Source organism: Colletotrichum aenigma, assembly GCF_013390185.1.
Source record: "Colletotrichum aenigma strain Cg56 chromosome Unknown KSG_Cg56_contig09, whole genome shotgun sequence".
In the NCBI taxonomy this organism is placed as follows: Eukaryota; Fungi; Ascomycota; class Sordariomycetes; order Glomerellales; family Glomerellaceae; genus Colletotrichum; species Colletotrichum aenigma.
Window position 1 is genome coordinate 1,313,596 of NW_023500915.1, and position 12,035 is coordinate 1,325,630.

Genomic DNA, 12,035 nt, shown 5'->3' on the forward strand with positions numbered 1-12,035 from the left:
GTTGATTAGAGTACTACAAGAGAAAGTTGGGAAGTGAAACAAGGCATCGTTATACAGATACCTATGTTCGGCAACATGAAAATCGAGTTGTTGTAACTTTTCCTCGTCAGCCAAGTGTATGGGTTGTGGGAGGACATGATGTGTCTGCCGCAGATCAAAGCTATCAGATGTGGCGAATAAGCATAAAATAATGCTCTGTATTATTAACACTAGTACTCCTTACACGTGGACACAGTAACAAACCTCAACCAGGAATATCGAGGCCGTTCGTAAGACAATCCCCAATGTGTCTGGCGAACACGTCTCACAAGCGTCTTGGGCGCATTATGCTCAAAATAAGACCTGGTCATCACTTTGAGGCTGTCTTCAAGTCTAAATCTCAAAGCTGAGGTAGCAATTGCGCTGGTGTTTCATGTTCTTGAGCTGTCCATCCGACAAAGGCCAACCGCGCAAATGGCATGTCGACATTGGTTGTGTTTCGCATAGAGACAATTACATATGGAACGGCTACTCGAAGAACGTGAATCATCTGATGATTTGAGATTGCTCTTTCAGTGTCGCTCTGCATTCTATAGACCCTTTGTGGTCCTGCACCCTTGGCCTCCCGCGTGCGTTCGCCTCTTGTGATGTCCAATACACCCAGAGATTTCGAAGGTGATGCTGAAAATGGGAACAGCGTTCTAGTAAGCTAAGTGGGAGGAGGAGAGTCAGTCGTCAGCGCTCTGATAGGCGAAGCTTTGGGGACATTGCTTCTTAGGTGCACCTCGAAGAGATTGTTGGAAAGGCCTAAGAAACCGAGCGATGGATTGCCATGAAAAAACTATAGATAGTGCACGAAATATTGTTGCTTTTAAACGTCCGCAAGGAGAGCAATTGCAGCAAGATAGCAACAAATGGTCAGCCTCACTTCTCAGTGGTCCCAAGCTATAAATTTACCGTGAGTGCCGGCGTTCAATTTCTTCAACACAGTCAATTGGTGCTTCTGTGTATTAAGCCTAGAGTCCTAGAATTCAGAACGGCGAGAATTTATTAACTCATCCCCGTCAGCTTGTCATCTACACAAGCTGAGTCCTTCCACCACAACCTTCAGATTTAAGCAATTCCATTCCTACTTTATCAGCAGACCAAGACGTTGAATAAACGAAAGGCAACAAGGATATCCAGAACTATCTACACGATAGGCCAACATGAGTTCTGAGGTTTTCAGCAGCTAAGAGATCTTCAGACTGAGGCATAAGATTCTTATTGTGGAGGACTAGAGGTCGTCTGCTCTCCAATAGACAAGAACACCGCATTGCATTTGTTGTTCTTACAATTCTGAGATCGTATACCATTTTATACAGAAAACACGAAGCTGGAAGAACCATTGACTACTTAATCTTCAGGCATGTTCTCTTGATATTGATTCCTTGGGTTTAGCGGGATGTAGGCAATGCTAAAGGCTGCTCGCCTTGACACAGCAATCAAGATGGGCCTACGAACGTTCAATCAGCAGAAGAGACCTAATCTAATCGGGCTCATCTAATCCGGTCATAGCAACATTGTCAGACAACAAGTCCGGCTGGTAGCGAAGCCAGTTGAGATTGAGAGTTGATGTGATTGGAAGCAACACCACAGATGGACGAAGTCATTGGGTAGTCTTTTGACTTGAGGCTGTAAAGATGGTTCGATTCCAGCTGGGGTCGTGTGTATATAAATTTGAAGTTTCCAAGGACAAGATCAGATCTGTAGAATGGATCTCGCGTATTGGGTTTTGAGTCCCGAGGTCGGCTGTGCCGGTGATAGAGCCCATTCTCGGGCACTGAAGCTCGACGTGAGTCGTGTGAAGTATGCTTTCACAGTCGCTGAACGAGGTTTCTGCTGTCGTCTAGCTGTTCAGAGAGGAATACATCAGAACAGCCGCAACCGGAAAGAATTGTACTGATGACGCCGAGCCATATGGCTCGATGGACGTCAAGTCTCGCTGAACGATGAAAACATGAAATACTCCCAATCGTCGATGCCGTTTTCTTCATTGTTTTGGAGGGATGCCATCCTACTCGACTAGGCCTGCTTTTTTTAAAAAAAAAAAACTGTCAGTTCTCCTGACTAGCTAGATTCCGAGGCTTCTAGACAAAGATCGCAACTAGCATCTTGAACTTAGGCCGGGTTGATAAATACATGCTACTGGGTCATGGAAACTGCTAGGTCAAGGCAAAATGGCGTAGCTTCACATACCTTGGTTCACCGTTCAACCAAAATAGATGAGAACCGTCTCGATCAAGTCGCATAGAATATTAGGGGTGAAAGTCATAGTGATAGGCTGCTGTTGCTGAATACCACAGTCAAATCGTCCTGAAGCCACCGCAGGCCAGGGCGGACGACGAGATTGGCTAATGATGAAGTGTTTTTAAGTTAGAGAGAGAGATACGCCATTGAAGCAGGTAGCCATTGCAGATATAGACTGATGGTATCAGCCAATGATGCTGAAGCTTTTGGAAACTAACAGAGATGGACAATATCAATATTTGATTCCGCCTTCCTAAGCACTTAGGAGAGTAGAGTTTTATAAGCCAGCGAGAGCTGTCTACTCGTAAACAACGATGCTTCCGATATATGCTTGGTGTGACTGAAAGTGTACATATATGTCCTTGAAACCATCTGCAAAGAATCCTCAGCCACCGAACAATGAAGTACTTGGCGAAAGGCTGGGACTTGTCCATCATGATTGTCGGCGCTACCTCATGCTATTTCAATCAACTTGCCTGCACAATGTTTCTAGAAGGATCTCAGAAAAGGTCGACAAGGATGTAGTCACTGAATATTCACCAGGAATACGTCAATAGCGAAAGCGAAGATGGGCGACAGGGCCTCATGAGCGTGGAACTATGTACATACCCAGCCCTCTGCATTCCGTCATCGAATGCCTGTACTAGGATCAAACAGATTCCACAACAACATCGATCCACTTAAATTTCCTGTTGGCCATCTGGAAGGACCTCGCAGACATGCATACTTATTACAAGGCACGCAGCAAGCACGAGACCTCTCAGCCCGAAGGCTGCTTGTGCTGAGGAACTGCCCATAAGATCGCCGACAGTGGTTTAAAAAGCAACTTGCAACGATCTAGAGAGCTTTAGACGACAAAATGCCACTGCCTGTTGTTTCCATCGACTTTATTGGTCCTGAGAGATGCGATGGTCATGCGTGTCGTCTTCTATCTTCACCGAACCTCTCACCTCGCGAAGCCACTTACCACCATGGAGCATTTGTCAAGAGCAATACGAGGAGGCAATAGATGGGAATAGCCGACAAATACCAAGCGTGCCGAGCGACAGAGTAGGTAAGTGTGAACCTCCTAGGATGACGATCGCCTAGCAGTCCTTTCCCGTATTTCCTACAGATATATGACTTACATCACCATGCATTCAACAACATGGACAAGAACATTGCGTTTCTTGTTTGATCAAAATACATGCCATTGTTGCCTGCTCGCTTTTATGCTTTATACCGCATCCCATCCCGCGTTCCATTGATCTGGATATCACACGCGGAATGGACAGAAAGTTAAGTTTGAGTATGTCTTCATTAAGTTTAATCTGAATATACAAGAAAGAGGTTTCATGCCCTGCCGATGCAGGCGTGGTATCATATTCGCAGCACAATTTCATCCATCCCTTTCATCAAAAACACCTTCCCGGTACGCCAGCGCCATATCAAAGTGCGCCAAACTCATGTACGCGTGCATCGTTTTAGGCATCGCAGCTGGTCTGAAAAAGACCCACCAACCCCTACTCGAATCCGAAGCGGGCCCCGAATTTAGTAGCGGTTGCGCTGCCACCAGCGGCGACGGCGGTAGGGGGTGTGCGTGGCAGGAGGAGAGTAGTGGTCGACCTTGGACCTCTGCTGGCGGCGCTTGTGCAGACGACCGCTGCAGCAGGTGAAAAAGACGACGATGGTGCCGAGGAGCAGGCAGATGGCGGCAGCGAGCAGGGTCCAGAGAGCGACGTCGAAGTGGGCGTAGCTGTCGCTGTCGCCACCGTCGGAGTCGTCGTTGACGTTCTTCTTGATGAGGGCGAAGCCGACCCAGTCGCAGATGAGGGCGACGAGGGTGATGATGAAGGAGGTGCCGGCGACGAGGGCGGCGAAGAGGGAGCCGAACATGCCAGCGCCAACAGAGAGAATGAAGGCGATGAAGGAGACGGCGGCGGCGATGGGGTGGAGGATCATGACGCGGGTCAGGGCCTCAGAGGTGTTGGAGGAGTAGGTGGAGTAGTTGGTGCCGTCGGACTCGGAGACGATCTGGGCCGGGTCGTAGCCGATGCGGGCGGAGGGGCAGCGGTCGGAGCCACTTGGATGTGTTAGTGATAGGTTGGTCAACTTGAAGATGAGGTCGACTTACTCTGCATTGGCGCCGCGGATGCAGTATCCGAACGTGCCAAATGTGATCTCGTTGCCGGCGGAAGCATCACCGAGCTTCACGGTCAAGATGGAGATGTTGTTCACCACCGGCGAGGAGATGCTGGTGATGACCAAGAGGACCGTTGCTACAAGGAGCAAGAAGGTACCGAAGTGGTGGATAAAGCCTGTGACAGCCATGGTGATGGAATTGTACTGCCGGCTGGCTAGTGTTGAAGGGTGTGGTGGTCGTTGATTGGCGTTAAGCTATATTGAACGAGACGAGTGGCGATGGAATACAGAGCGGATGAACATGTTCGTGAAAGGGAGGGCGAGGCCGTCCGCATATAAGCACCACCGTCTCAGGACCCCCCCTGAGTTGAGCCACGAAGCAGGAATCTGCATGATGTGCGATGATCTGTGACTGCGACCACGCTGGGCACACGCTTCGGGGCCAAGAATGCCGTGTAAGTCAGGGTCTCGACGCAGCCCAACGGATGCGACGTCATCAAGGTGGCCGTGGCCGAGCCTGGCCCTCCATTCTGGTGGCTTGACAAAATGGAATGGACCCTTGCTTGCGCAAACAGAACCCCCGCGCCACGGTTGGTCGGCTCGACTAGTTGCTAGGCTCCTCCGTAAGTGTTCTTTTCGGTTCGAGCCAAAAAAGCTGGTGATGGTGGCTTCTCTCAGCGGATGAATGTGGCACTGAGGTGACGTACTAGCGACTTCGCGAATCTGATTGGTCCGTCGCGGCGTCGCTTGCCGATCTAGGGTATTGCAGGTTGCAGGTGTTCCTTGTTTTGTGGCCCTGGAATGACGCCACGCCCTGAATGAACCCCGGCACTAGTAATCCAACTTCAACGTCAGAGACGTTAGGCCAGCTGACTGCCGTTAATTGCCAATTCAAGACTTTTCCTCGGAGTGCTACATGCAAGCCGTCGTCAGTCGGGAACACGACGTTGTAGCGCTAGCAAAAGCCTTCAGAGACATCTTCGTCATTGTCGACTGTATTTTCCTAGGTTTGGCAATCTGATGTCGAGATGTCAAATGTCGTTCCTGTTCTTGGTGTGGCTCGTCCTGAACATCTCAAGGACCGACAGGTCAATGCATCGTTCACGCTCGCATAATTTAGGTTATGCAGCCGAAACATTATCAGTTCCGTCCGATGATCTGAGCCAATCCAAAGCCTTTTTGGAGATTTTCTGCCATCCCATCTGCTTAATGAGCCTCCTGCCAATTGCCAGTTTAGTCGGGAAATATTGTTCCCGTAATTCGACACGTCTTGGCGACAGCGCCAAACTCCGATCAGGCTGAAGTGAAGGGTCGTTGCGATTCCTCAGCTTTAGTTTCCGGGAGCGGCGATGCGTCCTGTTGAGGACGCGCAATCGGCATGATGGTGCGATGGGGCTGAGGCAGTAGCAGGTGCCGTTGTCGGCCGTAGTTGGGCTATGCAAGTGCCACGCGAAGCAAAAGAAAAGTCTTTCGGCCGCGTGTGCGTGATCGGCACCAAGTTCAACCATTCCGTGACTTCTCTCGCAGCTGCAAAAGACCATCCATGATGGGCGGCGTGGCATTCCGTCTCTCGCGGTGCTGGATGCGGTCGATGATGGCGCGCGTACTCACATCCATCGACTTGCTTCCGAGGAGAATGTCCTCCCACAGCTGGCTTTTCTCAGATGCCGGAATCTGGCCGCCAGTCTCCCAGTCTGCCAGGCCCTCAGTCATGATATTTTTTGGCAAAGTTTCCTTCAAGGTAGACACCATGGTGGTCTCTCGACGAGACTCGGGCCAAGGCCCGTGAAGAGGCGAAGACCTGATGGCCGCCGCGTGGATATACGATTCCGCCGGGAAGATGTGCACCGTGAATTCCTTGTGATCCTCCTCAGCTGCGGGGCGTGTAGTTTCGGTCTCGGGTGCGCTCTCCGAGGCCTTCGATTTTGTTATCGGTTCGGGCGAGTTCGCGTTCGTGAGGAACATCTGGACGGAGCCGTGCAGTCGTGGTATCGCGATTTGGTACTGCAGGGGGCTCATGTTGACAAGCGATTTAGCCTGCGCCTTGTCGGCAAGCACTGAGATGAAGGAAGAGTTGTCCTACAGGTTACGATCAGGTTAGGAACATTGTCGCAAGCATGCCAAGATGCTGGAATCCTTACATTGAGCTTCTTGAACACCTCAACGCGGGCGAACTTTTGCAGCGAGTGCAGGACGGCGCGCCGCTCGGCAAACTTGGCTGGGCGCGGGGAGACTGTGACCTGGACGGTTCGAGAGCCGAGCTTGTACGAGAAATCCTGAAGGACGGTATGTCCTCTGGTCGACATCTTGCGAGCTGTTGCGATCGAATGTCACATGCCTCTTGCAATCGCATGCTGAAGTTGAAACTCCGCTCGAAGAGGTTGTCCAGCTACTGTGGAGTCCGCCACCGTGCGGATGCCCAGATTTGCCAACGGCCGCACAGTTTTCAGGCTGGGGTGCCCCGCCATGGCGGGGAGGGTTCGCTCTGCGACTGGTATCCTTCTAGAACAGCTTGGAACGCGCCTACGACATCAACTTGGGCAGCCTGCTTCGTGTTCAGATACATCTCCGGCAGCTGGACATTTTGAATATCTCACCTATCTTTCACTGCATAGCTAGACAGCATTCATACAGTTGCATCAAAGCTATTCCCGCACGATCGTCCCACCAGACAGACAGACCGACTCGCAATCATGGCCGCCATCATCGACGCCGACGACATGATGGAGCCCACGCTCCAGTCCCTCCTCGACCAGCGCTCTCTGCGCTGGATCTTTGTTGGTGGCAAGGGTGGTGTCGGAAAGACCACCACGTCGTGCTCTCTCGCCATTCAGCTCGCCAAGCACCGCCGCTCCGTCCTCCTCATCTCCACCGATCCGGCGCACAACCTGTCCGATGCCTTCAACCAGAAGTTCGGCAAGGAGGCCCGTCTGATTGACGGCTTCACCAACCTGAGCGCCATGGAGATTGACCCCAACGGCAGCATGCAGGACCTCCTCGCCGGACAGGGCGAGGACGTGGACGCCATGTCAGGCGGTCTGGGCGGCATGATGCAGGATCTCGCCTTTGCTGTATGTCTTTCCCCCGTCCTCCTCCCTTATAGTTAAACCCAGCTAACGAAATGTCCCACGATAGATCCCTGGTATCGACGAAGCCATGTCCTTCGCCGAAGTCCTCAAGCAAGTAAAGTCCATGTCCTATGAAACAATCATCTTCGACACCGCCCCGACGGGCCACACCCTGCGCTTCCTCTCCTTCCCCTCCGTCCTCGAAAAGGCCCTCGCCAAGGTCTCCCAGCTCTCCTCCCAGTACGGGCCCCTCCTCAACGGCTTCCTCGGCCAGGGCGGCCAGCTGCCCAACGGCCAGAACCTCAACGAGATGATGGAGAAGCTCGAGACGCTGCGCGAGACCATCTCCGAGGTCAACACCCAGTTCAAGGACGAGGCCCTGACCACCTTCGTCTGCGTCTGCATCCCCGAATTCCTGTCCCTGTACGAGACGGAGCGCATGATCCAGGAGCTCGCCAACTACGGCATCGACACCCACAGCATCGTCGTCAACCAGCTGCTCTTCCCCAAGAAGGGCAGCAACTGCGACCAGTGCAACGCCCGCCGCAAGATGCAGAAGAAGTACCTCGAGCAGATCGAGGAGCTGTACGACGAGTTCAACGTCGTCAAGATGCCGCTGCTCGTCGAGGAGGTCCGTGGAAAGGAGAAGCTGGAGAAGTTCAGCGAGATGCTGACGACGCCGTATGTGCCCCCTGAGATGGACTAAGCAAGCGTGCGCGGGAAGGTTTCGTTTGAAGGGGAGAGGGTTGTTGGTGCATAGTGGTTCAAAACATGATTACGGAAAAGGCTTTCACGAAGGGATGGTAGCATGAGGCGTCAAGAGTCACGAGTGGAGACATAGAATACATTCACAAAACGATTTGATACCCGGTGATTCATGTGCAGGAGACTTTATTGATCATCTTGAGTGCGTGTTGTTAGATACAGAGAGAGCTCCACGCTGAGCACACTGTTTTTTGGAGGATGAATTGTCCTCGTTATCCCTAGGTGTCGATGCTCTCCTGCATTACGATCACACACTTTGCTTCCCCCAAGACCAGCCCGAGACCCCTTCCAGGCGGTAAAAAAGGAAACCTCCCTCCCAATCAATTCCCCGTGAACGCCGAAGACTAACGTCTTGTCCAACTTCCTCTTGGCAAGTGAGGACATGAGTTGTGCCGTATTTGTTTTTTTCCAGAATGATAAAGCCGTGATGCGATGCGTGTCGTCTAAGTAGTATTACAGTTGAAGAGGTCGTGACGAATGTTGTTATGGTCGTGCAGAAGTCGCTCAGAGCTCGCGGTAGTCACTAGGCCTTACGCGACGTTGGCGATTCTGGTGGCGGTGGGGATTGACTGGTCTCCTGAAGTAGGCGTCATCCTCGTTGTTCGGCTGGGTGAAGTTGTGGCGTTGCTGGTTGAAGCCGCCGGCCATGGCCCCGTTCATCCCACCATTCATACCACCGCCGTTCATATTACCGCCGTTCATTCCACCATTTATTCCGCCGTTCATACCATTCATGCCGTTCATGTTTCCGCCAAAGTTACCGCCGTTCCAGTTGTTGTTGCCCATGTCGAAGCCGCCTCCGTTCATCGGGTTGAAGCCCGGCATACCCATCATCGGGTTCATCATGCCCATCATCGGCATACCCATGTTCATGTTGCCCATATTGGGCATGTTGGGCATGTTGGGCATATTAGGCATACCCATGAAGCCGTTCATCATGTTCATGTTGCCGAAGCCCATCATGGGGTTCATTGGCATGTTGCCCATGCCGTTCATGCCGTTCATCATGGCTTGTTGTTCCTGCTGCTTCTGCATTGCCTTGGGGGCTTTGGGAATCTTTGGGTTCTCCATCAACTCATCGGCAGGCCGTTTCTTGGAATTGGTGGATTCTTCGGAGCCAGCACGATCGACAGGTTTCGCCGAGGCAGTTGCGGGTGTGGCTGATGTTGACTTGGGTGTGCCGTCGGCTGCAGGGGCCGCTGTGGTGGCCGGGGCGGTTGAAGGCGACTTCTGAGGTGTGGGTGATTTCGCAGTTCCGTTGGCAGTCTCCGTCTTCGCCTCTTCCGTGTTCTCTTTCGGCGAAGCGGCTTGAGCGGGGGATGCGGCCGTTGCCGTCGGGCTCTTGGCCTCAGTCTTCTCGTTCAGATACTGCTTGATCTTGTCGGCGGCCTCCTCATCAGGTTTCAGGTCGTCGATCAAAACGCCCTCGTTAGAACAGTTGGGGCAGACGAAGTCCGATTCGATGAGAGCATTTGTGATGCAATCATTGCAATACGTCTTCTGGCAGCACGGGGTCTTCATTGGGTCTATGAACATCTTCTTGTCGATGGGGCATTCCAATCCTCTCTCCTGCAACTCCTTGTCTCCCATAGCAATCGCCTTGGCAGCGGAGGCTGAAGACTTGGCCTTGGCTTGGAACTGTTCCCACGATGCCTTGTCAGGCTCAGCGATAACGAATTCTCCCTCAGCGTTGACCATAATACCAGAAGGTCTCTTGGTCTCGTCGTCGCCGCTCTGTGCGAGGGCGACTGACTTGTCAACGGTGCGCAGGAATGAGCGGGGGATACCCGTAGTACGCTTCACGCGAGGACGGTTGTCAAACTCAGGGTCATCATTCGTCGGGCAGAGTTGAATCCAGTGTCCCTTCTCTCCACAGCGATAGCAAATGTATCCATTGGGAGGATCATGATCAGGCACATTGGCAGGCTTTTTGGATCCAGGCTTAAAAACTGGTGTTTGGCTGTGGTAATGTTAGTGACTGAAGTATGCGTTGCGTGTCGGGATAACCTACTGTGACATCTCCTCCTGTTGGGCAGACCAAGACTCGGTCTGGGCCTGGAACATGGCCGCCATCTTCTCTTCTTCCGTCATGGCATTGTTCATCTGGCTGATGGCATTCGATGCCGCCTTGGCCGTTGCGGACTTGGTCGTTTGCTCCTTTCGAGAGGAGTTCTTCGCGGCGACGGGCATCTTGCCGGAGACATATCTAGCGCCGCGGCCAGCACCGGGTTTCGCGGCAGGTAGTCGGCGAGCGACTACGGTCGTGGATCGAGGAATGATTGTCGTGTCATCGTCGTATTCTGCCCATGGTTAGAAGGGGGTCATCACAGCAGTCGGGAAATGGGCTTACCTTCACTTCCATCCTCAGAGTAAATGGCCAGGTCGAAGTCAGTTCCGTCGCCAAGACCACTCTTCAGGATGATGTCGCGCTTAAGCTCGAACACAGAAATGCCGGTGCCATCGAACTCGACTCGCGTCGGCTCTTTTTGCGACTTGAACTTGAAAAAAACCGAGGAAGCCATCGTGTCTCGCGTTGCGTAGTCTGATTACGACAGTTGATCGAAGCAGCAGACGCCGACAGCAGTAATGGCCAAGATCAAAATTTGATTGAATGCGGCGATGGTGAACCTGAAGGGCGACCACGAAGACGCGAAGCTAGGTGAGTAGAGAGTGATTTGATGCTAGTATTTTTTCTTGTTGCCTTTTGAGTGATCTCTCTTGCGTTCTGCACCTCTCAAGAGTAATGGAAATCAATTCTGATTTACTTGGAAGAACAAGGAAATAAGGGTTCGTGGGATGTAGAGAAAGAGTACAATGCCAAAGAGGCCGACAACCAACTGGACGATAGGCAGCCCTTTGTGTGAATTCCTCCTCACAGCCAAATCACCTCGACACCGTGCGCACCATCAGTCGAGAAGCCTCAATAAGCCAAGTATATTTTCTCCTGGTCAGTATGTGTGTATATCGAAGCGAGAGCTGCTGCAATGCTCTGCTTGCCAGTAGGGGAGACAACGGTCGGGGGTGGTGAGAGGTTCGCGTCGAGCGGGCACTTGCGTCGCTTGTCGCCGAGATTTCGGAAAGTGTTTGGTTGAAGGCTGAGCGGCAGGTAAAATGTCGCACAGTCGTACAAGAGCGGATCCCTGAGCAAGGAAAGGCGTAGCGATCGAAATGACGGGAAAACGGGCGACGTGGTGATGTTCGTGGTAGGAAAGAGAGGAGTAAAACAAAGGGGGAAGAGAAGAGATATAACCGGGCTTGGGTTGCAGGCAGATATGGCTGGCAGAGGAAGAGAGGGTGCTCTGGAACCCACTTGGTACGCTGCCACCTGATTCTGTAGCACTCTCTCTCGGGGCAGGTGGCAGGTCGCAGCTGGCTGGGCTGGCTGGATGGCACGTGAGCTGTCGGAGTGCAATTTCTAAGCTGGCAGGCACGAATTTCCGAGGGTCTTTCCCAGTCTCCACTCACTGCTGCTTTTCCTCTTTGTTCCTGCCACGTCCAAAAACTCGGAGCTGAGTCACTGAGACCATCAGCCACAGCACCAGCCACTAGCAGTAAGCCACAGAGCTCCCGTCCCAAACCACTCTTAAACGGAAACCGCCGGCGCGACCGGGTCACGTGCTGCAGCACGCAAAAGGTCCTCTACGCTGTAGGCCTAGCGTCTCCACGCTCTCCAAAGTGTTAGCAAATTGCGGGCACCCGGTCCCTTACTGCTGCTGATACGGCCGCTGCTTGCCGAAGCGCCACGCATTGAGTACCCCGCCATCTGAGCACCTCAGTCACAGTCAGTGTGGGCAGGCGCATGTGGTGGTGGTA

General features: G+C 52.6%; 4 protein-coding genes across 4 annotated transcripts; 1 reads left to right on the forward strand and 3 right to left on the reverse strand.

The window, feature by feature from the left end:
* Positions 1–3,798: 3,798 nt before the first annotated feature.
* RIM9 (pH-response regulator protein palI/RIM9) lies at positions 3,799–4,578 on the reverse strand (the record flags this gene model as incomplete). The annotated part of the gene is made up of 2 exons (XM_037328295.1): positions 3,799–4,330; positions 4,382–4,578. 2 exons carry the CDS (start codon positions 4,576–4,578, stop codon positions 3,799–3,801), a joined length of 729 nt encoding a protein of 242 aa, XP_037173125.1.
* Positions 4,579–5,889: 1,311 nt separating this feature from the next.
* On the reverse strand, positions 5,890–6,695 carry CGCA056_v013052 (uncharacterized protein; the record flags this gene model as incomplete). Its single annotated transcript, XM_037328296.1, has 2 exons — positions 5,890–6,468; positions 6,531–6,695. 2 exons carry the CDS (start codon positions 6,693–6,695, stop codon positions 5,890–5,892), a joined length of 744 nt encoding a protein of 247 aa, XP_037173126.1.
* Positions 6,696–7,082: 387 nt separating this feature from the next.
* Positions 7,083–8,163, forward strand: get3 (ATPase get3; the record flags this gene model as incomplete). Its single annotated transcript, XM_037328297.1, has 2 exons — positions 7,083–7,460; positions 7,525–8,163. 2 exons carry the CDS (start codon positions 7,083–7,085, stop codon positions 8,161–8,163), a joined length of 1,017 nt encoding a protein of 338 aa, XP_037173127.1.
* Positions 8,164–8,726: 563 nt separating this feature from the next.
* Positions 8,727–10,744, reverse strand: CGCA056_v013054 (putative RING finger protein; the record flags this gene model as incomplete). The annotated part of the gene is made up of 3 exons (XM_037328298.1): positions 8,727–10,182; positions 10,234–10,522; positions 10,573–10,744. 3 exons carry the CDS (start codon positions 10,742–10,744, stop codon positions 8,727–8,729), a joined length of 1,917 nt encoding a protein of 638 aa, XP_037173120.1.
* Between the last annotated feature and the right edge of the window lie 1,291 nt (positions 10,745–12,035).